We start from the raw sequence: 21,953 nt of genomic DNA on the forward strand, positions 1-21,953 counted from the left end.
CTTTTTGAGTATTTCCATAGTTAAAATATACTCTCTACAGTCTACATTTATTGTGCTTGGCTTTTTTTCACTTCTCTAGACTGGAGAAGCAGAGTACCAATTCAAATATTTTGGTAAATAGGAAGTATTGATTGCACTGATTTTAACTTTGGTATGTGTAAAGAAATTAACATACAAATGGTTTTCTTTCTGTTTCTCAAGTTGTATTTCCCTAATTGTTGTATTGCATTAAATTGGTTTCAATAAACTCTTACAAAACCTGTTTTGTCAATTAATAGTGAGAAATTATAGAAAAAAATTAAAAGCTTGATAACAGCCTTGGCAAGTTTGCCCATTTTCAACTGTAATATGTTTAATATGATTCCATTGTACAAAGATTTGAATGAAATAATTGTATCTTTCATATTGACTGGCATAGAAAATGCGTGCTAAATCAATCTGAATGTTTTCATGTAAAATCCTGGACATTTGTACTGATAGTTTCCAAGGTTATTTCTTTTATTGAATAAAATTAAAATTGTAATAATACTGAGCTGGATGTGGATGTGACAGATCCTGTTTTTAATAGTTTTTTGTTGTGTTTTCATGCTAAACAAAACCATTCCCTTCCTGTTTGCAATTAGGTATGAGATATTTCAAAACCATGCAAAAACTTTCAACTTTTATAAGCAAAAAGGTCTAGCTTACATTATCTTGTCAAGTAAGCCTTGTTGAATTCAATGGGATTTCCATGAATGAATATTTACTGAAAGTAATTTGAACAGTATTTCCAAGTGTACCATGTGCAGGGAGAAATTTCTAATATAAGGGATCCTGTAGGATGGTGTCCGATGATTTTTTTCAAAAACTAATAGGAAACAACGTGTTGTAAAGAGGATTGAATTACAGACTACGGGTTGCTGAACTGCATTTCAAAACTGCATGGACTTTCTAGGAGTCAAGATTGATTCTCCCTCATACACACATGTGCTCTGATTCTGCTTTAGCTACAAAAAAAAAAACCAGTGGAGTGAAAGTGGGCTAGTTAACCACCTCTATACCCGGTAAGAAGGCCGCTTTTGAAGTCTGCGTGGACCGAAAAGTAGCTGCCGGGAGTCAACGCTGATATGCAAAAAAAAAAAACACCAACCCACCAAGGATTCAATCATTCCACAAAATGCAGTAAAACATGGGTGTAGCTGCTCGCGAGATAAGGGCATGTTGCAGCTGGCGCCGATATCCGGTAACCTTTTGAGTCCTGCACTAATTTATGCAAATATAGTCCATTCTGATTGGAGGATGAAGCAAGGACGATTAGAGAAAGGTTGAAAGAAAGAAACGCCGTTTTGTACCGAAGGAGTTCACTCGCGGGTTTACTGAGCCAACCATAACCAAATCGAGTACGGTATCTTTAAAGGTAAGATGGGTTTGATCTCTTGGCGAAACGTTGTGACATTTTGCTAGAATGTCTGCACACTTCCGGGTTTTTTACGTAGGCCTAAGATCCGCAGGCAGTCCTTGTTTGGCCATGTGAATAGAGAACGAGGAAAAGAAACACATTTTTGTTCTCTTCCTGCCTGTCATGAAAACCGTAGAAACAGCCAAGAATCAAACACCAATCTGAATGCGACTCGGCGCCTGCCGGTGTGGAAGTGCTCCAGAAAATCGGATCGAATTGGCAGACGAACGCTGCTCCTGTTGGTAATCCGCTTCTGGCCGCGCCGTTTTTGTGTGTTCGATGACTGGCACTGGACTAGATCAACATTTCAAAATTCTGATGTGGAGAAAAAGCGCAGCCCCAAAGTGGCCTCGCTGTTACTTTGTAGCAAGATTTCCTAAAACGATCGGTGAAAGGGCGAATCGTGGCGGGTAGGGGGAACGGAGGATGGGGTGGAACTTTTTTCACGTCTATTGTTCGAGTGAACCCTTGTTCGGTTGGCTGAGAATAGGAGCGCTTTCTATCCCTTCATCTCGGCCCGTGCATTCATTAAAAGATGAATTTCCCTCTGATAAAAAGACGTCGCTTTGACAATTTTATTAGGCAATATTGGTTTTTAACTCAGGCGGGCTGGGAGGAAAGTTTTCTAAAAATCAAATACTGTATTGGCCACAGACACAATCTGTGCATTCAGTGGGCGGAGCTAAAGCCTTCAGGGCAATCACAACTAGTTTTATTTCCATAGGAAATGGTGGCTTTCCGATGATTATTAATGCTTGGATTTAAAATAGGACTATCCATGGTTGCAGAAGGATATTAACTCTTAGCTACCATCTAGTGGTCCTCCAATTTTTTGCAGCCCAGATGGTAATCCTTCTTAAAAGAAGACTGAGGGTAAAGGTGAGACTTAAGGAGTGAAACAAAAAGAAAAGTCGGAGGAAGACCATGGCATAATCTTCATCCATGAGGTCCTCAAGAATTGGATTCAATTTGGCAAAGATTCTACATTTTATTCTCCCATTGCAATTTTGCTTTCTGAGACAGACATCAGATAACCTTGCATGACCAATCTATTTATCTCTTGTACCTTTGAAGAAAGCTTAAATGGTGCTGTGGTTGATTTGAGGAAAGGGACTCTGAAATAAAGAAAAAATCAGAAATATGTCAGAAATATTGGAAGCACGAACTTCATTTCTCACCCATTTCTTGAATATCTAATTGCTAATGTTCACATATACCCTTCTAATAACACCCGAAATTCTTGGCACTTTTGGAAAGAGTTCTGTTTGTGATGCCACAAATTTGCTGTTTTCAAGGATGGTTTGATCATTTAAAAAAGTTGCAAAGTGCTACATTTGAATAATAAATATGTATCCATCTGCATGGCTTTTGTGTAATTCTCCCATTCTCTTCAGTTTGGGGTAGGCTCAATAAGATGTTTTGTTATTTTAATATATATGCAGTTAGCATATATAGGTAAAGGTTTTGCTGCAGCAAAGAATAACAAACATTATTGCCAAAATTGCTGCTGCTGCTTTAAAAACAGAAAAGTTTTACGTTTTTTAATGGTGAAAGGTACAGTGTTATACGAAGTTGAGAACAAGTGCTGTTAAACTGATAGAATTTACTGCTGCAAAACCTGTACAGGGATTGCTTACGATTTGGAAAGACCTGGGAAGATAAATGGATTGCCAACAGAATAATATGTTATGTATCTTTCTTGAATTCTATCAACTCTTTATTTATAGGTCAAAGTCTAACATTTATCACATTTGTTCAGAAACAAGGAAAATATGGAAGCAACTTCAAATCCTAAAGAATCGGCCAAGTTTATAGCAGAAAACAGCAAAGATGTGTACATTGAAGATGGTGGTGTGCAAAAGGTTGCAGAGATGTTATTTGATAAAGTCACAGGGAAGGAATTCAGTGTGGCTGGCTGGAAGTCTTCACATGAATTAAACCCTCAAGAAGCAAGTGAAGATGCACTAAACTGGGTATTTGTTGCTGATGTGCTCAATTTTTCCTTTTGGTCTGAACATGAAGACCACAAATGCTTGGTGACATACAAAGGCAAGACTTACAGTGGCTATTGGTCTCTTTGTGCTGCCATCAACAGAGCACTTGATGAAGGTTAGTTTTCTGAATTACATTGATTAGACCTGAAGGGTGTGTTTGGACTTTACACTACAGATATATGAACAGCAATAGAATAAACAAGACTCTTTCATGAAGTAGAATAAAGTTGACTAGAAATTACCGGTCGTCCTTGACTTATGGCCACAATGGAGCCCTGTGTTTCCATTGCTAAGCAAGACAGTAGTTAACTGTTTTGTAACACTTTTCAACCTTCCTGCCACCGTTGTTTAATGAATCATTCTGTCATTCAGCAAATCTGACTTCCCCCATTGACTTTGTGGGAAGCTGGCTGGGAAAGTTACAAGTACTGATCACCTGACCCCGGACAATGCAACTGTTTTAAATACATGGCAATTACCAAGCCTCCAAATTTTGATCACATGACCATTTGAGATGCTGCAATGTTCCTAAGTATGAAAAACGGTCATGTCACTTTTTTCAGTGCCGCTGTAGCTTCGAATGGTCACTATCGTATGTCGATGGTTACTTGTAGGTGATTATGAATGTAATTTTATATGGTACCATCAAACTATCTTGTTGTAATACAGCATTGAATCGCTTCAGTGGCTAAGCAACCTATTACACTGAATGAACAGCATAAAAATGTTTATTCTCATCCCAAAGTATCAAGACTCAAATTAGGTTTCCTCCCCCCCCCCCTCCAGTATCTGCCCATCAGACCAAGAATTGGACAAATAAAATAAAGGCATTTTGTTTTTCTCCCCAAAATCTGCCTATCAGACCAGGAATTAGACAAAATAAAATAAAGGCAATCCCATTGGAGGGATTTCCCCTCTTTTAATTTTCTCTGCCAAAAGAAAGAATATGGAGAAACCTGGCTGCAATAACAGAAGGAGGGGATTAATTCTCAGATGCTTTTGCCCTACAAATCTGACTGCGACTAATCTGGATTAAGATCTGGAGCTTGCTTTCAGTAATAATAAAATAAAGATTAGGAAATTTCGCATGACATGCCTTATTATAAAACATTAGGTGAAAAAGGATCAGAACATGACTATAAAGAATAATCTATATGTTTCTTACCTAGCCTCTGCTATGGATACTTGGCCCCCAAACAGATGCTGTCACGGCATTAGACAAGCCTTGAGGGCAGTCTAGTGAAAGGCAGCTGGCCCAGACTGGAAAGCTGCCTCTTCAAATTTCACTTTAATTTCTCTTGCAGTCTTCTCCCAATAAACAGGAAAGTATATCAGCACAATTAGGCTGTGCTGAGTAAGATCCATGCCTTTGTGAAATTTACAAATACAGCATTAGCAGGAAAAGTCAACATCTTCCTCTTGTTTAGATTAAACATCTGATATTCAGATGCATTATTTGATTTTCACAACTGAAATATTTTTTAATAAAAAAAGTAGGTTGACATTTTATTGATTTATATCTGTCAACATATATATATCAGTTAGAAGAAGCATTAGAATCTAAAGTTTGGAAGAGGACACTAAGGAAAGAATTTAAAAGTAATGTAATAAGTAAGAGATACAACCACCACTACCCATTTTGGAGACTTTAGGTTTTTTTATGTAAACAACCCTAAATAAATTATAAAACAATTTGTTTGGCAGTTATGAAATGCTCACAAGGACTTACTGTGGCCATTTACGTCACTCTTTTCTGCTTATTGCCGCCCATGTAATTGAGTTCCATTTCAAATAAAGATCTTTTAATTGCTTAAAATTGCAAGAACCACGGCTTGTTTTGCAAGGTCTCTATCCATTGGCGCATTCAGCATCACCTTGGTCAAAAAGAAGCTAAGCAGGATTAGGCTACTAGAGGTTGATCAATCATGGTAAGTTTCTTCTATGCTGTTATGCAGAGAACTTGCATGGACAAGTCTTTGAAGTCACCAGCAGTCAAATTCAACTCAGAAAACATTAAGGTATCCTCCCTTCTTTCTCATGAATGATAATCTTCAACTACTGAGTTGTCTTCACTAATGTCAATCAAAAGAAAAAAGTATTTTTAAACATTACAAATATTTCCATGTTTAAAAAATAATCTGAATAGAAAAGTATATTAAATTGTAATTCCAGTAGCAGGTCCAGTATATCATGTTTAGAGGTAAATTAACTGAGAAATAAATTCTTTCATTGATCCAATAATCAGCCTGAATAAATTCTGTTTACTTGCTTCCTAATTGGAACATTTTTAAAATTTCTTCATCTTGTATTTTACTAATGATCTCAAATGTAATTAACAATGATTCTTTCCTATTTGTTGTCCTTTCTGAAGGAACACCCATTACTAGTGCTTCTTATTTTGCCACTATGACCTTGGGTCAGTTGAAGCATGCATTTCGTTCTGATACAGAGGTGCCTATGCCTTTAATCGAGGAGAGACATAGTGTACTAAATGAAGCTGGAACAATTCTGCTGGAGAAATTTGGGGGCTCCTACCTCACATGTGTTAAAGAAAGTGGGAAAAGTGCCCAAAAATTATTACAGACAATAGTGGAAAATTTCCCATCTTTTAGAGATGAAGCTACATTTCAGGTAAATCTCTTATAGTCTGCATTTTCAATTAGCCTCTTGGTTTCATTTTTTTTAATGGCAAAAGGGGCACGGAATTGCTGCATACCAGTGTCTCTCATTTCGTGCTGTGGCAGGGTGGAAAATATCACAGCACACATCTCCTGTGATCTTATTATCTAATAGAGATAGTGAGGCCATTAATGGTATGACCAATATTCCCAAACTGCTACAGAATCAAAACCATACATATTTGTGATAAGAATTATTCCAGTGTGTATAAATAAAAGATATCACCATTTACCAAGATATATGATGATAATGGCAAGGATCCAGTGGGCACAATTTTGGAAAAGATAACCTTTGCTGATGATATAAGATTGAGAGCAATGGAGAAATAGGCTATATCCAATATTCAGAACAAAAGTCTAACTAAATTAAGGCAGAAATGGTTCCCTTAAATAAAACATATTTGTTTTGCCTTACATGATGTTTTATTGCATCTCTGTTTTTGATTTTTTGCAATGCTTAGGCAATAATGAAACTAATGCAAAAATAGTGTAGCGTATATAGTGTTCTCTCCTCTAACAGAGCAAGAACCTTATGGAGTGGGTTTGTGTTAAGATAAAGTGATTGGCTCAGAGTCCTCCAGGAGATTTTGTTGCATGTTGGTGGGTTTGACCCTGTATCTTCCCACTCATAAATCTGGTACTTTAACCTCCTCATGTATGAGCTGTCATATTTCATATAATTCCCATCATATTTAGCTTCTTTTGAAATGAAAGATGGTAAGAATAACATGTTGAGGACTCCTAGATAAACCTGATGATCCTATACCAGATTTACAGGACACGGGAGGGGCCGGAGCTTTGCTGGCGGGGGGAGAAGGGGCAATACCAAGAAAACTCAGATCACAAAAATGAGTAAGAAAATCTGCTTGACATAAATTGATTGAAAATATTTGAAGACAAAAGTTTATATGCTGACAAAATATTATTATGTAGTATTAAACTAATCTATGTATAAATGAAAACTATGAGTACGGGGGGGGGGGGGGGACACTTCCTACATATTGCAACTGCCAAAATTTGTAACCTATTCCACTACCCCTTTTCCTTGATATTTTTTCTAAAAATCAATAAAACTTTGTTAAAAAAAAAAAGAATAACATGTTGAAATAACAATTGAAATCTGTAAATGTGACTACAATCATTCTAATTACTTTGCTGTTGTTTTTTCTCCTTTTCCTACCAGGGTAAAAAGGTAGCTTTTTACAAACGGGCGCAGATCCTTGTGGCTGACACCTGGAGTGTGTTGGAGGGGAAAGGAGATGGCTGCTTCAGTGATATTTCCAAAATCTCTATATTTGCTGATTACAGGATACCACAAGTTCTTGTTCATTTAGGAGCAATGAGATATTCAGAAGAATTAATGAACAAACTTAAGAAAGGTATTAAAATATTCATGATCATGAAGAATTTCTATTTTACCAGAAACGTTTTATCAGTAGTCTTTTGATGAGAGGTGGTATTCAGCAGGTTCTGACCATTGCTAGAGAACTAGTAGCGGAAATTTTGAGTAGTTCAGAGAACAGGTAAATATCACCTCTGACTGGCCCCACCCCCATCTATTCTATACCTCCCGAGTCCCAGGTGATCGGGAGAAAATGAGGATTTTTCAGTAACCTTCCCCACTCCAGGGGAATGGAGATTTTATAGTATCCTTCCCCTACCACGCCCACCAAGCCATGCCCACAGAACCGGTAGTAAAAAATAAACATAAAACAGAAATAAACATAAGAGAAATTGAGAGTTATCTATTCCCAGAGTTATCTACAATTCCTTAATTCGTGACAGTCTACATTCCTACAAAGAAACCTTGGAGTAAGCCCCAATTACTAACTTTTATGTATAAATGTGAAAGACTGTTAACAGAGTACCTTACTTTTTCACTTTTTATTATGCAGAAAGAAAGAAAAATAAAAGGGAAAAGTAAAATTCTTTTACAAATGTTCTGTTCTGGTATTTCAGATATAGAATGTCTGCTTATTTACAATTCTCTGTTTAACTGTTGCTAAATAGTTTATATTGACACTATTGTCATACTTATTTGTCTACTCTAAAATAAGTTCTAATATAATTCAACAACCTTCACTTTCTATTACTGTATATCAGAAGCACTAGGAATCTCTCATTTATGGATTTAATCTTGTATGTAGAAATTAATTATTAGACCACTTTTATTGATTTCTACTACATTTCTTAAACTTCCTGCATCTTTGTTCCTCTTGCCATTCAAAAATCTATGGCTATTATCCAATCAGTGTATACTGAGCTGAGACAAGCCATTTTTTTCCTGAGATTCCAGTAATTTGTTTCATGCTTCCTTCTGCAAAAAGATTGCCTTTTTCTGTGGAGTACAATGCAGGAAACAATACCTCTAATGTGAAGCCCTTCTCCTGATATGATATAGGCAGCCCCTTGAGTAACAGCCTACTCAAACAGAACTATCAAAGATCCTTCTGAAGGGCACATTTGCCCCTAGTTAAGAAAAGTATTAGGAATGTTATGAAGGGCAAAGAAAATATGGCGGAATGAGACATAAACAATTCAAAACTACTGCAACCCTTTTCAATTTAGTAGCATGGCAATTACTTGGTAGATTAAGATACTGAAAATATGTAACTTGAATGAACCCGGTTAATGTAAAAAAAAAAAAAGGTTAGGCATACATTGATTAAAATATTTCCTCTTTTATTCCCATTTTCTTTATTCATGTGACTTTCTTTGACCCTTCCCTACCTTGCAGGGCATGTGTTCCAGTTTGGAGACAATCAGGAAGTGGAGATTCGAGGTTGTAGTATTTGGTGTTGTGAGCTCATTTGCAGCAGTTTGCTTGAACTTTATAAAAAGAAAGGTGACAACATGAGTGAAAAGATCAATGCAGTTCTCCTTGATTATTATCTGTGGGACTATGCTCGGGATCATCGAGAAGATATGAAAGGAGTACCTTTTCACTGTGTACGTTCCATATACTATTAATATCATTTATAAATGATAATGATATAAAGTATCAAAGTCTTCAAAATCTCTATATATAATTTGGATTTTTTTAAAAAATAATTGGCATGGCTACACATGTATTAATTTAAGATTTGAATCTTTAATCTCCATTTTATCAGAAGAAAGGCATTTTCTTGTATATTGACATTCCAATTCTGTAAGCAATAAATTTCTTTAATGGGTTTGATTAAAATGTATGAAACTGTAAAAAAAATCTGGATTATATATAAAATCAAAAGATACCTTACAAATTAATATTATTGTAGGTAATTTGTAGGTAATCAAATTACCTACTTGTGTGAATGTATCTAAACATGCATTTGAGTAAGGACCATTTAAGTTTACATTTGATGTACCTTCTGAAGTTGTGTGAATCAGGAATCATTTTGTTCAAATCATTGTAATGTCATTCAGCAACACTGATTCAAAGTTTATAAACAAGACTTTTTTAAAAAAAAATTCTGAAATTACAACTAAAGAATAAAATCATCAACAAAAACAATCAGTAATATTTCAATTATTAAAAGTATTTTAAAAATGCGAAGGCCAGGCTAACAAAAAGAATATTAACTGATTCTTTAGGGGGGAAAAACAACTTGCTCCTAGTTTATTAAAATATAACATCTACCCTGTTTCCCCCAAAATAAGACCTCCTCAGATAATAAGCCCAATCAGGCTTTTGAGCGCATGCGCTAAAATCAACCCCCGAAAATAAGCCCTCCCCCAAAATATTGCAACACAGCAGCAGCCATGAAGTGACCAGGTTTGCCGCCTCCTCACCTCAAAAATAATAAGACCTCCCCGAAAATAAGGCCAAGTGCTTATTTTGGAGGTTAAAAGAAAATAAGACCCTGTCTTATTTTCGGGAAAACACGGTAGTTGACTTGGTTGATACAAAAGACTAAGCAGTAATTGGATGAGATACTACCAGAATATCTTTAGATTGTAAGATAAAATAGGAAATATATATAGGGTCTTGTACAATTGCCAGGAGTTGACCTCAACGCAAAGAATTATTTTTTAAAATCCTTTGAGTCTTCTGCATGCAGATAACAGGTGTTGAAATAGGCCCTTTCTATACAGATAATCCTCAACTTACAACTATTTGTTTAGTGATCGGTTGCAATGGCACTGAAGAAAGTGACTTATGACCGTTTTTCACACTTGTGACTGTTGCAGCATCCCCTGGTCATGTGATCAAAATTCAGATGCTTGTCAACTGGTTCATATTTATGATGGTTGCAGCATCAAGGCCCAACAGAGACTCCACTTCCTCTTGCGAAAAAAAACGAAGTGGAACAACAACTGATGATCTCCTTTTACCAGTCCACAATAGAAAGCGTCCTCACTCATTGCATTACGGTGTGGTATGCCGGCTTGACAGCCATGGATAGAAAGACATTACAGAGGGTGATGAGCACAGCACAAAACATTGTGGGCTGTCCCTTGATACAAGAAAACATCGCTAGGGCTCACTGCCTTAGAAGAGTGAGGAAAATCGTCAGGGACAACTCACACCCTGGTCAGCACTTCTTCATTCTCCTGCCATCGGAAAAGAGATCTAAAAGCATAAGCAGCCAACAAAGGCTAACAAACAGTTTTTACCTGTGGGCTGTCAGACTTCTGAATGGAAAATAACTTTACAACAACATAGTACAATTGACTTGCGGGGCCAGCGCAACATGCAATAAGTTCACATGGTGCAATAGAATTGTGTGCTTGTTAGAAGGATTCACTGGGTTATGGATTTTCTGTTTTTCACTGTGAGATATATTGGGTTGGGGGGTGCACAAAGGGAGGCTCAGCCAATCTCATTGTACACATGTTGAATTCTGACAATAAAGGTAAACCTTTGTGACCTTCTGATAAGCAAAGTCAATGGGGAAGCCACATTCACTTAACAGCCGTATTACTAATTTAGCAGCTGCAGTGATTTATTTAATAACTGTGGCAAGAAAGTTCCTAAAATGGGGCAAAACTCAACTCTCTCAGTTTGGGCTCAATTGTGGTCATAAATCAAGGACCAGCAGTAAAATCATGGATTCTTCCAGCTGATATAGTCTCATGTAAAGAAGATAAATCCCCCAAACTTTTGGTTATGGGGGATTTCAACCTGCCGTCGACGGGAGCAGCATCTGAGGTGGCTCGGGAGTTCATGGCTTCCATGACAGCCATGGGCCTGACCCAATTAATTCAGGGCCCCACACACGAAGGTGGCCACACACTGGACCTTGTTTTTGTATCTGAGCAGTGGACGAGTGATCTGGGAATAGGGGATTTAGATATTACTCCCCTGTCATGGTCAGATCACTCATGTCTCCGGCTGGACTTCCCTGGCGCTACCCTCCACCGCGAGGAGGCGGAGCCAGTTTGTCCAAGCTGGTACCGCCCCAAGCACTTGATGGAACCGGATAGGTTCCAGACGGAGCTTGGGCCACTACCTGTAGCCCTGACCCGCGCTCGGTCGGAGGACCTAGTGGCCGCCTGGAATAGGGCGACAGCTGGGGCCTTGGACCGGGTTGCGCCTTTGCGACCTCTCCTACGGCAGCGACCCACCCGGGCTTCTTGGTACACCGAGGAGTTGAGGGTGATGAAGCGCCATAGGAGACGTCTAGAGAGCAGGTGGAGGTCCTCACGCTCCGAGTCTGACCGAACACAGGTAAGAGCCTATTTACGGACCTACCTTGTGGCATTGAGAGCGGCCAAACGCAAACATTGTGCCGCTCTCATTGCGTCTGTGGATAACCGCCCTGCCGCCCTGTTTAGGGTGACCCGCTCCCTCTTGTCGCAAGAGACGCGGGGGGCACCCTTGCAGGGAAGAGCAGAGGAGTTTGGGGAATATCTGCAGGACAAAGTCGCTCAGATCCGGAGCGGATGGGCCCCCCCCAGTGGACCGGACGAGCCGTCAACATTGAGTCTTGTGAGACCACTCTGGGAGGAGTTTGACTCTGTTATCCCCGAGGATTTAGACAGGTTGCGTGGACGGCTGCGACCCACCACATGTTCAATGGACCCGTGTCCCTCCTGGCTGGTACTGGCATCCTGGGAGGTGACACGAGGCTGGCTTCTGGGCCTGGTGAACGCCTCATTGGGTGAGGGATCCTTACCAACTGCCTTGAAAGAGGCAGTGGTGAGGCCCTTACTCAAGAGACCTTCACTTGACCCAACGGAGCTAGCTAATTATCGTCCAGTCTCTAACCTTCCCTTCTTAGCGAAGGTTGTTGAGAATGTGGTGGCGCAACAATTTCCACGTCACCTTGATGAATCCGAATATCTAGACCCACGCCAGTCCGGCTTCCGACCCGGGCATAGCACAGAGACAGCCTTGGTCGCGTTGGTTGATGATCTCTGGAGGGCCAGAGATAAAGGTTGTTCCTCTATCCTGGTCCTATTAGACCTCTCAGCGGCTTTTGATACCATCGACCATGGTATCCTATTGCGCCGGCTGGAGGGGATGGGAGTCGGAGGCACCGTTTTACGGTGGTTCGGCTCCTACCTCTCCGGCCAGATGCAATGTGTGTTGACAGGGGGGCAGAGGTCGACCCTGAGGTCACTCTCTTGTGGGGTGCCGCAGGGGTCGGTCCTCTCGCCCCTTCTGTTCAATGCATATGTGAAGCCGCTGGGCGAGATCATCCGTGGTTTTGGGGTTGAGTATCATCTGTATGCTGATGATACTCAGCTGTACATCTCAACCCCAAGCCACCCCAACGAGGCTGTCGAAGTGATGTCCCGGTGTTTGGAAGCCGTCGGGGTCTGGATGGGGGACAACAGACTCAAACTCAACCCCTCCAAGACTGAGTGGCTGTGGCTACCGGCACCTCGGTTCAGCCAGCTGACTCCATTGCTGGCCATAGGGGGCGAACAATTGCCCCCTGTGGAACGGGCGCGCAATTTGGGCGTCCTCCTAGATGCCCGGCTGTCAATGGACGACCATGTGGCAGCCGTGGCAAGGGGGGCGTTCCACCAGGTTCGCCTGGTGCGCCAATTGCGCCCCCTTCTGGACCGGGATGCCCTACGCACGGTCACTCATGCACTGGTGACGTCTTGCCTGGACTACTGTAATGCTCTCTACATGGGGCTTCCCTTGGGACGCGCCCGAAGACTGCAGCTAGTCCAGAACGCAGCCGCGCGGGTAGTCATGAGGAGTACCAGGTACTCCCACGTAACACCGTTCCTGTGCGAGCTGCACTGGCTGCCTGTGGTCTTTCGGGTGCGTTTCAAGGTTCTGACCACCATCTTTAAAGCGCTCCATGGCATAGGGCCTAGCTACCTGCGGGATTGCATCCTCCCACACACATCCCTGCGGCCAATTCGCTCTCACAGGGAGGGGCTTCTCCTGGTGCCGTCCACTAGGCAATGCCAACGGGCGACACCAAGGAGTAGGGCCTTCTCTGTGATGGGCCCAACCCTCTGGAATGACCTCCCCCCCCGACATTAGAACCACCACTGACTTCCGCTCCTTCCGACAGAAATTGAAGACACACCTGTTCCGACTGGCTGGCCTGGCATAATTATAACGTCTACCTCCTGGCATACATTTTTCTTACTGGTTTTTTAGAGGGATTGTTCTTTTAAACTTAATTTTATAGGATATTGGGGTTTTAAATTTTGTACATTTTAAATTATTTACTTAGCAGTACAGTTCTGTATATCTTTTTATCCTCCTCTTATTTATGTATCTATCTACTTAATAATTTTAATTGTCTAAATTTTATAGTTATTTATGATGTATTTCTGATATGGACTATACACCGCCCCGAGTCCCTTTCGGGAGAGGGGGCGGTCTATAAGCGCTAAGAAATAAATAATAATAAATAATAAACCATTCCTGAACTTTGACTTTAAGGGGGATTTGTCCAAACAGCTTTCAATTGGGGAGAGGGATGAGTTGCCTGCACCCCCTGCATTAACAAGGACAGTTGGGAATGATAACATCTGAGGATACTATGTGGAGGGGTTAGATGTTTCATTGCCATCTAGGATAACCCACATACACCACTATGCTTGTAATCCAGTAGCAATGGAATCAAGTGAAGCACTTCAATGTAAATTAAGTTCATTTTCGTGGTCCCTTTGCTTAAGACAGGGGTGTCCAACCTTGGCAACTATAAGACCTGTGGATTTCAAATCCAGCATGGGAATTCTGGGAGTTGAAGTCGACAAGTCTTAAAAGTTGCCAAGGCTAGACAACCCTGCCTTAAAAGCAGAAAAACAAAAAGAAACAGGCGCATTTCTCCCGCCCTCAGTTCTCGGGAACGCTTGCCAGACCGGGGGGATGGAAACGCCGGCACCAATGCGCCTGCGCCGATAGAGCTAGCTACGCTCGGCGGCCTATCAGAGGAGGCGAGGGCGGCGCCGGCTGTCTCAGGGAGGACGCTGGTTCTGTCAGCGGCGGGAGCGTTTCGTAGTTGCCTGGTGAACCAATGTAAACAAAAGTCGGAAGCGGGGGGGAGGGGTGTTCCATATTTGTGCTACCGCTGTTGTTGAGGGGCAGCCTTGAAGTGGGAGTCTTAAGGGTCCGCCGTAAGCTGGGCAAGGCAGGTGCTGCCTGACAAGCTGGTCCCGCCGCGAGAGAGTCCGTTTGGATCTTCACCCGGAGGCTTAACGCGAATAGCGCAAGCTACGCGGACGCGCTCGGGAGGGAGGGAGCGACGGAGTGAGTTTGAGCGTGTTGTAGAGATCGGGAGGGAAGGGATGGGGGTGAGGTTGAGTAAAAAAAAAACGGTTTAAAAAATCCTCTCATGTAATAGCACACGCCTGTTATAATTTGTAGTGCATGCTTGCATATAGCGGTTTTTAATGGTAAAAGTTTAAGGAAAAGATACGCCTGCACACAAGGGGAAAAAAAATAGTACAAAATGGCATCACAGGACTTTCCACTGTTTTAGTGATGAGTTTTTAAGTAACGAAATACCTGGCTTTGAAAAGTCAGATTTTCACTTAAAATCTGAATACGTGAAATAGCAACTGACAGCAGCAGAGTGTAAATCATACATTGAGATTAAGAGTTATGGTCATCTATATCTGACTTATGTTAAGAGTAACCCTCATTCCAGATGGGGCCCATTGAGTTTTAAGCTATTTTGGACATCCAGGGTACTGCCACGGTTTAATTAATCATTCTTCCTGAACAAGAAACATATATTATCCTTTCAGCAGTTACTATATACAAAGCTAATTCAGTAGTAAGATTTGGTTGAGAAACAAAATGTTCCTCGAATTTAGCATTTTTTTTATTTCAAGGAAAGTAATCTCTAAAATGTTTTTTTTTTTTTTGCTTCCTGTAGAATATCTTTCCTTGTCAAATGTAGAAGACGGAGAATAGTATGAAGAAAGAATTAAAGAAAAGTTGTGAATATTAAGATTAACAAATTCATATGCTCATATAAGCTGCAATGGAAGAAATTCCTGTAAAAGTGGCAGTACGAATAAGACCTTTACTCTCAAAAGAAATACTTCACAATCATCAAGTATGTGTGAGATTAATCTCAAATACTCAGCAAATTATCATCGGAAAAGACCGTGTCTTCACTTTTGACTTTGTTTTTGGCAAGCATTCAACCCAAGATGAAGTCTATACAACATGTATTAAGCCATTGGTAGCATCTTTGATAGAAGGTTATAATGCTACAGTTTTTGCCTATGGACAGACAGGCTCTGGAAAGACTTATACTATTGGAGGAGGTCACATTGGTATGTTCTGAAAAAGTTTGTTATTTAACTATATGGTCAAAAATGCACTGTAAAAGGAATAATAAGAGCAACCTTTTCACAAACTGAATATTAATTGATAATTGATGTTCCTAGCTCTTCATTTTAGAACAGTTGGGACTAAAGGTTGGGTAATTCTAAATTTAGAATTATACTGGTGTCATTTTCCTTGTGAATAAAACTTTACACATGATCAGAACACTAGAGTATTAATCAGCATCATACTGGAGTTATGAAGTACTTCTATCGCTCATTGTCAGGAACTGAGGGAGAAGGGGAGAATCCTCCCAAATGAGAGATATCCTCTCCTTCAATCCACTATACCAAAAATAAGTCATAATCCACAACTCCTCATCACAACTTTCTGAAGTGTGTGTGATGCTCTGGAAACAGAAGGAGAAAGGAAAGTAGGTTTCTCTCAACTTTTCCCCCCAATGTGACACTGAGTATTTTCCTAAGTTTGTTTGGTTTTTGCTTAGTTGTTTTTCCCCTGTATTTTAATGTCTGATGGTATGACTGACTGATTTATATGAACCTGACAATTGAATGTGATATATATACAACATATTGAGCTAAAAGTCATTCAGATTCCTTTTACTTCATTTTCAGTGTTGCTATGATATTTCGGAGTCTGCATATTTCAGCTCCATGTTTGGATTAAAATTATTTTCTCATTTTAGCATCAGTTGCAGAAGAAGAGAGGGGTATTATTCCACGGGCAATTCAAGAAATATTTCAGATTATTTCTGAAAACCATAATACTGATTTTGCAGTTAAAGTTTCGTACATAGAAGTCTATAAAGAAGAACTACGAGATCTCCTGGAACTAGAGACATCTATGAAAGATTTGCATATTAGAGAAGATGAAAAGGGCAATACAGGTAGAAATATAAATTTCAACTAAGTTTTTATTTGCTAATAATTTTGAAACATTTTTAAAATGTATGTTCATATTTTCTATAGATGTACTGTACCTCTAAAATAATGTTAAGTTAATTTTATTAAAGTTGAATTATTTAAAGGAAATTAACTTCCATTTTTATGCAAAGTAATTTGTGCTTTAAATGTAATGTTTTAATTGCCTATGTTTAATAATCACTGTCACTCATAACTAAAATAGCATCTTTCAGCAAAGTTAATCTTTTCCCATTATTCGGCTTTAAAAAGATATCAAAAATCAGGAAAGTCCTTTAGGTAAGTGTTACTGTGTAGCTGAATATTTCTAGAATACCCATGTTTCCCCGAAAACAAGACAGGGTCTTATTTTCTTTTGACCCCCCGAAATAAGCACTTGTTCTTATTTTCGGAGAAGTCTTGTTATTTTTGAGGTGCAGGAGGTGGCAAGCGTGGTCACCTCATGGCTGCTGCTGTGTTGCAATATTTTCAGGGATGGCTTATTTTCGGGGTAGGGCTTATTTTAGCACATGCGCTCAAAAGCCCGATTGGGCTTATTATCCAGGGAGGGCTTATTTTGAGGGAAACATGGTAACAATGCATACATGTCTATGCAGATTCTCAGTCATCCAAGTCATGGTTGTCCCAAAGGTGCTTTTTCAAGAGGCAACTGGATGTTCTGTTTTTTCTTTGAAGTCATTTCACTTCTCATCAAAGAAGCTTCTTCAGCTCTGACTGGATGGTGGGGAATGAAATGATTTATACTCCTAGCAGACAGCTGGTCATTTGCATTTTTTAATGGGTCGTTAAGGTTATCTGGAGATTTATCTGTGTCATCAGGGTCACCTGAGTGGTGCAAATTGGTTGGAGCCTTCTTGGAACTGTTGAATGCCTTCCAAGAAGGCTCCACACCAATTTACACCACTCAGGTGACCCTAATGACACAGATAAACCTCCAGGTGACCTTAACAACCCGCTAAAAGAATGCAAATGACCAGCTGTCTCCAAAGAATATAAATCTTTCCATTCCTCACCATCCAGTCAGAGCTCAAGAAGCTTCTTGGATGAGAACCAAAACATCTTCAAAGAAAAAAACAAAATCCAGTTGCCTCTTGAAAAAACCACCTTTGGGACAACAATGCATACCTTTTCTTCAAATGTCCATTGTAATGCTATGGATATTTTTTCTCCATTTAAAGCTTTTTTCCATTTGTTATCTCACTTAGAGGCACAGTGGATCATCATAAAATATTAAATTTTCATACAGCTACATACATATACCAGCACATCCAGGAATTTCCCCTACTTTACCTTCTATTGACTCTGCAACCAATGCAATTGAGTATAGTTAAAACATATTGTAAAAAAAATAGGTTAGATCATCAATTTGTCCAGCTCATTAGGGGTTACAATGACAGTCAGTGACTTTCTGGGATTTCTGACAGATTGCTTTCCAGTTCTACCTAAACTAGCAGACATTGACTGGGACTTTTTGCTTGCAAAACATTTGTACTACCACTCAACTGGTTTGTATTCTACAACTGAATGTATGTTATACTACATGCAAATACTAGTTCTTAAATACAAGTATGTAAGAGGCAAAGCATCTTTGTGGTATCACAACATACATTTTGATGAAAGCTTCATTTGCTGCTTATTTTATAATATTGTATTTTATATGAATTATTTTTTGCTTGAAAAATAACTGGATTGCCTATATATTTGTTAAAAACCTAATCTGATTTTTTCTGAAAATGTTATTTTTATAACCTTTATTGTTTTAGTAATCGTTGGTGCCAAGGATTGCCAAGTGGAAAGTACAGAAGAAGTGATGAGCCTATTGGAAACAGGGAATGCTGCTAGACATACAGGGACAACCCAAATGAATGAGCATTCCAGCCGATCCCATGCTGTTTTTACCATCAGTGTCTGTCAACAACAGCAGCAGCCTTTGCAGAAGGACAAAGAGGGTGCACAGAATTCACCCAAAAATTCAGGACAGCAGATCGCTTCTAAGTTCCACTTTGTAGATCTTGCCGGATCAGAAAGAGTTACAAAAACTGGCAATACTGGTGAAAGATTCAAAGAATCTATTCAGATCAACAGTGGTTTATTAGCTTTGGGAAATGTGATAAGTGCACTTGGAGACCCAAAAAGAAAAAATGTACACATTCCATATAGGGATGCTAAAATCACACGTATCCTTAAAGACTCTTTAGGGGGCAATGCAAAGACTGTCATGATAACATGTATTAGTCCATCTTCTTCTGATTTTGATGAATCATTAAATTCCATCAAGTATGCAAACAGAGCAAAAAATATTAGGAACAAACCTATTGTCAACTATAACCCAGACTGGGATCGTATAGATGAAATGGAGCTTGCCATTAAGTTGCTTCGGGAAGCCTTGCAAAACCAACAAACTAATGGACAGTCTTCTGGTAGCCAAGGGTCACAGGATTTATGCCAAGACAAAAACAGAATTCGTTGTCTTGAACAGCAGCTTGCTCAGTTTCAAATTGAAAGTTTTAATTTGAGAAATTGCATTGAAGAAGCTTATTTATTTCTTGATGATTTAAAAAACATTGCCAACCTATCAAAAAATCAACTTGAAAAACTGCAAGAATGGATCCGTGTAGCTCAGGAACTTAGGAGAGAGGCATCTATTCCCCAGGTAAACAGTGGAACAGTAGCCGACCAAGAAGGACCATATCATATTACGATTCTTCAGCTTAAAAGAGAGCTGAAGAAATATCAGGTATTTACTGTAAATTTAATATAAGGGTATTATAAATTATAAATATAATTATAAATATAAGGGTATTATAAATTATAAATAAGGGTATTATGAATTAAGATAAATTTAATAAAAGATTGTATACAGAAGCGTTGCCTGCACATTAAGGCAAAGTTTTGTTCAAATGAATTTACCTTCCCTCCCATTCCAGCATGTCAGCTTGATCAGTGCTATGGGATAATTTGAGAGGCATGTTAAAAAAAAGCAGGAGAACAATACCTCAATTTAATACAATTTAATATTAAAGATGGGTTCTTTATTTGGAAATGGTTCAATATGCAATCATTAATATAGCGTAAGAAATCTTCCCTCAGGGAATTATGGATTTCTTTCAAAGACCAGAGCTTTGGCAGGTCATCAGCATAAGAAGTCTTTCAGCTTATCTTTTGGAACTTGTCTAGCTACTTTTTCTAACATAGATCTTTTATAATTTTTTATTATTTTTAAAGCTAATAAACAGTGAAGCATTCTTTTAAAACTTCAGTGGTTCTATTACCTTTCTCTTGGCTAATATTTCACTTTCATTTCAGTATGAACTGTTTCTCTATACAGTTCCTTTGTTTGCAAATCTTTTTGTCTCTTCCTCCCTGATCTAAAATGCTTACATTACAAGAATGTAGCTGTTAACAGAAATGATCACTGGATATTGTCATTATAAAACAGATGAAAATCAATAGCAGCACCAAGAATTACAAGTTATTTATTAATTTTCCCCAACACACCTGGGAAACACCAGACCGGGGAGGCTGCAATATAGTATATAAAAATTACAACTCACATTATTTCTGGAAAATGTTATAACATTAGTTCTGTTAGGGATCTTTTACAAATTATATGTATATTGGTTGAATCCTAAAGATAGTAAATGATTTTTTTTAAATACGTGAACTGTAAACAAATAATGTTCTTTGGGTATTAAACATGGCTCTTATATTTCCATTACCTGCCTATCAGAGCTAGTTTAATGGAAGTAATGTTCTGCACTTTAATTAAATTATTCAGTAGGCCTAGTGGGACGTAAGCTTGAAATAGTTATGAGTGAACCTTAAATTAGCAGAAGAAAATGTTATACAATAGGCTTTTTTTCCTTAGATTTCTGAAATATGATGCATAATCAGGGGAAACTGCTGAACATTATGAATTTTGTTTTAAAAGTTTCTTGCAAAAGTAAGGAATTTCCTCAAATCTAGAATTTTGTATTTCTTATGCAAAGCTCTAGATTTCACTAGTTCAGAACTTTTGCCTTCCATTTTCACCAAACCAAATTTAATACACTCTTGTATGAAATTCTTACCTGCAGACATGTAATACTACTTATAGATAACAGGAAATGTATTTCTTGATCACTAGAAATTGCTTCTAATAAGTAAAATGTGTTAAAACTGCTTTGTCTTTTTTCCCCTTTTAGTACAAATTTGAGCGAGTATGAGAAAACTGCATGTGTAGCTTTTATTTATTTATAAAATTTATATTGCCGCCTACTTGCACATGGCGACTCAAGGCAGCTTAAAAGCACATAAAAACACCATATAAAAGAAATAAAAAGAATGAAAAGAAAAAAGAATAACTCCCCACCCCGGTGACAACATATTTTCATGCTACCCATTTAATGGGCTCCATCCTCTGGCCCACTGGCAGGACCAAGTCTTCAGGGCCTTCCAAAAGAGTGTTAAAGTAGGGGCTAGTCTAATGTCGGGGGGGGGGGATAATGTTCCAGGGAGAAGGCTGTTCTTCCGGCACATGTATCTCCTTAGGGGCTGGTACTTGAAGCATTCCTTGCCTCCCTGCTCTAGTGGGTAAGTGTAACTGGCAAGAGACAGTCCCTCAGATAACCTGTTTAAAGCCATGAAGGGCTTTAAAGGTGACAACTAGCACCTTGAATTGCACCCAGAAGCAATTTGCAACCAGTACAGTTCCCAGGAGAGGTGATACATGTGCACACCGAGGTCTGCACAAAACCATATGGGCAGCTGCATTTTGCACCAACTGGATCTTCCAAATGCATTTCAGGGGTAGCCCCATGTAGAGCACGTTAAGTAGTCAAGACGGAAGATGATTAAAGCATGATTGACTGAATAGGAATTGTTCGTCCAGGAAAGGGCATAACTGGTACGCAATCGGCAGTTGCGCAAAGGCCCTCCTGGCTACCTGCTCTTCAAGCAGGATTATGAATCCAGGAGAAACACCCACCCCCGATTATGCACAGGGCCTGTTTGGGGCAGTGCTACCCCATCCAACACTAGCTTTAGAATGGGATGTGTAATAACCTGCCAGATAGCTGGTGAATCAGATTCTAGTTTGCACAGAACAACATGAGCAATCTTGGGTTTTACTGGTTGTACTTGTGGCTTGCTGGCCAAAATATGCCAAGGCTGATTGGTACTGTCATTAGCATATAATGCTACATCTAGCAAGGGTATGACTAAAGATGGTAATAATGGCATGGCAAG

General features: G+C 39.3%; 2 protein-coding genes and 1 long non-coding RNA gene across 9 annotated transcripts in view; 2 read left to right on the top strand and 1 right to left on the bottom strand.

Annotated features, from left to right (window-relative positions):
• Positions 1 to 126: 126 nt before the first annotated feature.
• Positions 127 to 9,603, top strand: QNG1 (Q-nucleotide N-glycosylase 1). 4 transcript variants are annotated; one of them, XM_081943484.1, is made up of 5 exons: positions 127 to 1,396; positions 3,166 to 3,547; positions 5,804 to 6,063; positions 7,294 to 7,489; positions 8,848 to 9,603. In XM_081943484.1, exons 2-5 carry the CDS (start codon positions 3,211 to 3,213, stop codon positions 9,078 to 9,080), a joined length of 1,026 nt encoding a protein of 341 aa, XP_081799610.1. In that variant the 5' UTR covers positions 127 to 1,396; positions 3,166 to 3,210; the 3' UTR covers positions 9,081 to 9,603. The 4 variants fall into 4 exon arrangements, with proteins under 4 accessions (XP_081799610.1, XP_081799611.1, XP_081799613.1 ...); XM_081943485.1 differs by having other exon boundaries at positions 3,198 to 3,547; XM_081943487.1 differs by lacking the exon at positions 127 to 1,396 and adding an exon at positions 1,443 to 1,680 and having other exon boundaries at positions 3,198 to 3,547.
• Positions 2,413 to 21,953, bottom strand: part of LOC309387193 — a 47,222-nt gene continuing 27,681 nt past the window's right edge. Inside the window, exons 4-7 of the long non-coding RNA XR_014174561.1 lie at positions 8,841 to 8,939; positions 5,162 to 5,306; positions 4,598 to 4,799; positions 2,413 to 2,553 (exon numbers count right to left, since the gene is read on the bottom strand). This is a non-coding gene — a long non-coding RNA (uncharacterized lncRNA). The remainder of the gene's footprint in view (positions 2,554 to 4,597; positions 4,800 to 5,161; positions 5,307 to 8,840; positions 8,940 to 21,953) is intronic.
• The window catches only part of KIF27 (kinesin family member 27), a 31,772-nt gene continuing 24,043 nt past the window's right edge, over positions 14,225 to 21,953 (top strand). For 3 of the 4 annotated variants that reach the window (XM_081943470.1, XM_081943473.1, XM_081943472.1), the window contains exons 1-4: positions 14,555 to 14,757; positions 15,389 to 15,794; positions 16,493 to 16,693; positions 18,491 to 19,464. In XM_081943470.1, the coding sequence (XP_081799596.1) occupies positions 15,497 to 15,794; positions 16,493 to 16,693; positions 18,491 to 19,464 (1,473 nt within the window). In that variant the 5' untranslated portion in view covers positions 14,555 to 14,757; positions 15,389 to 15,496. Of the gene's footprint in view, positions 14,527 to 14,554; positions 14,758 to 15,388; positions 15,795 to 16,492; positions 16,694 to 18,490; positions 19,465 to 21,953 lie in introns of those variants that run through there. The other variant, XM_081943471.1, reaches the window with a different exon arrangement.

This window comes from Natrix helvetica, assembly GCF_964273705.1.
Source record: "Natrix helvetica genome assembly, chromosome: 2".
Lineage (NCBI taxonomy): Eukaryota > Metazoa > Chordata > Lepidosauria > Squamata > Natricidae > Natrix > Natrix helvetica.

Excerpts from the sequence above, each read along its gene's own strand:
- QNG1 (XM_081943484.1), top strand. The coding sequence starts at position 3,211 with ATGGAAGCAACTTCAAATCCTAAAGAATCGGCCAAGTTTATAGCAGAA. Across the intron at positions 3,548-5,803 it reads CAACAGAGCACTTGATGAAG|GAACACCCATTACTAGTGCT; the intron begins GTTAGTTTTCTG and ends TCCTTTCTGAAG. Across the intron at positions 6,064-7,293 it reads GAGATGAAGCTACATTTCAG|GGTAAAAAGGTAGCTTTTTA; the intron begins GTAAATCTCTTA and ends TTTTCCTACCAG.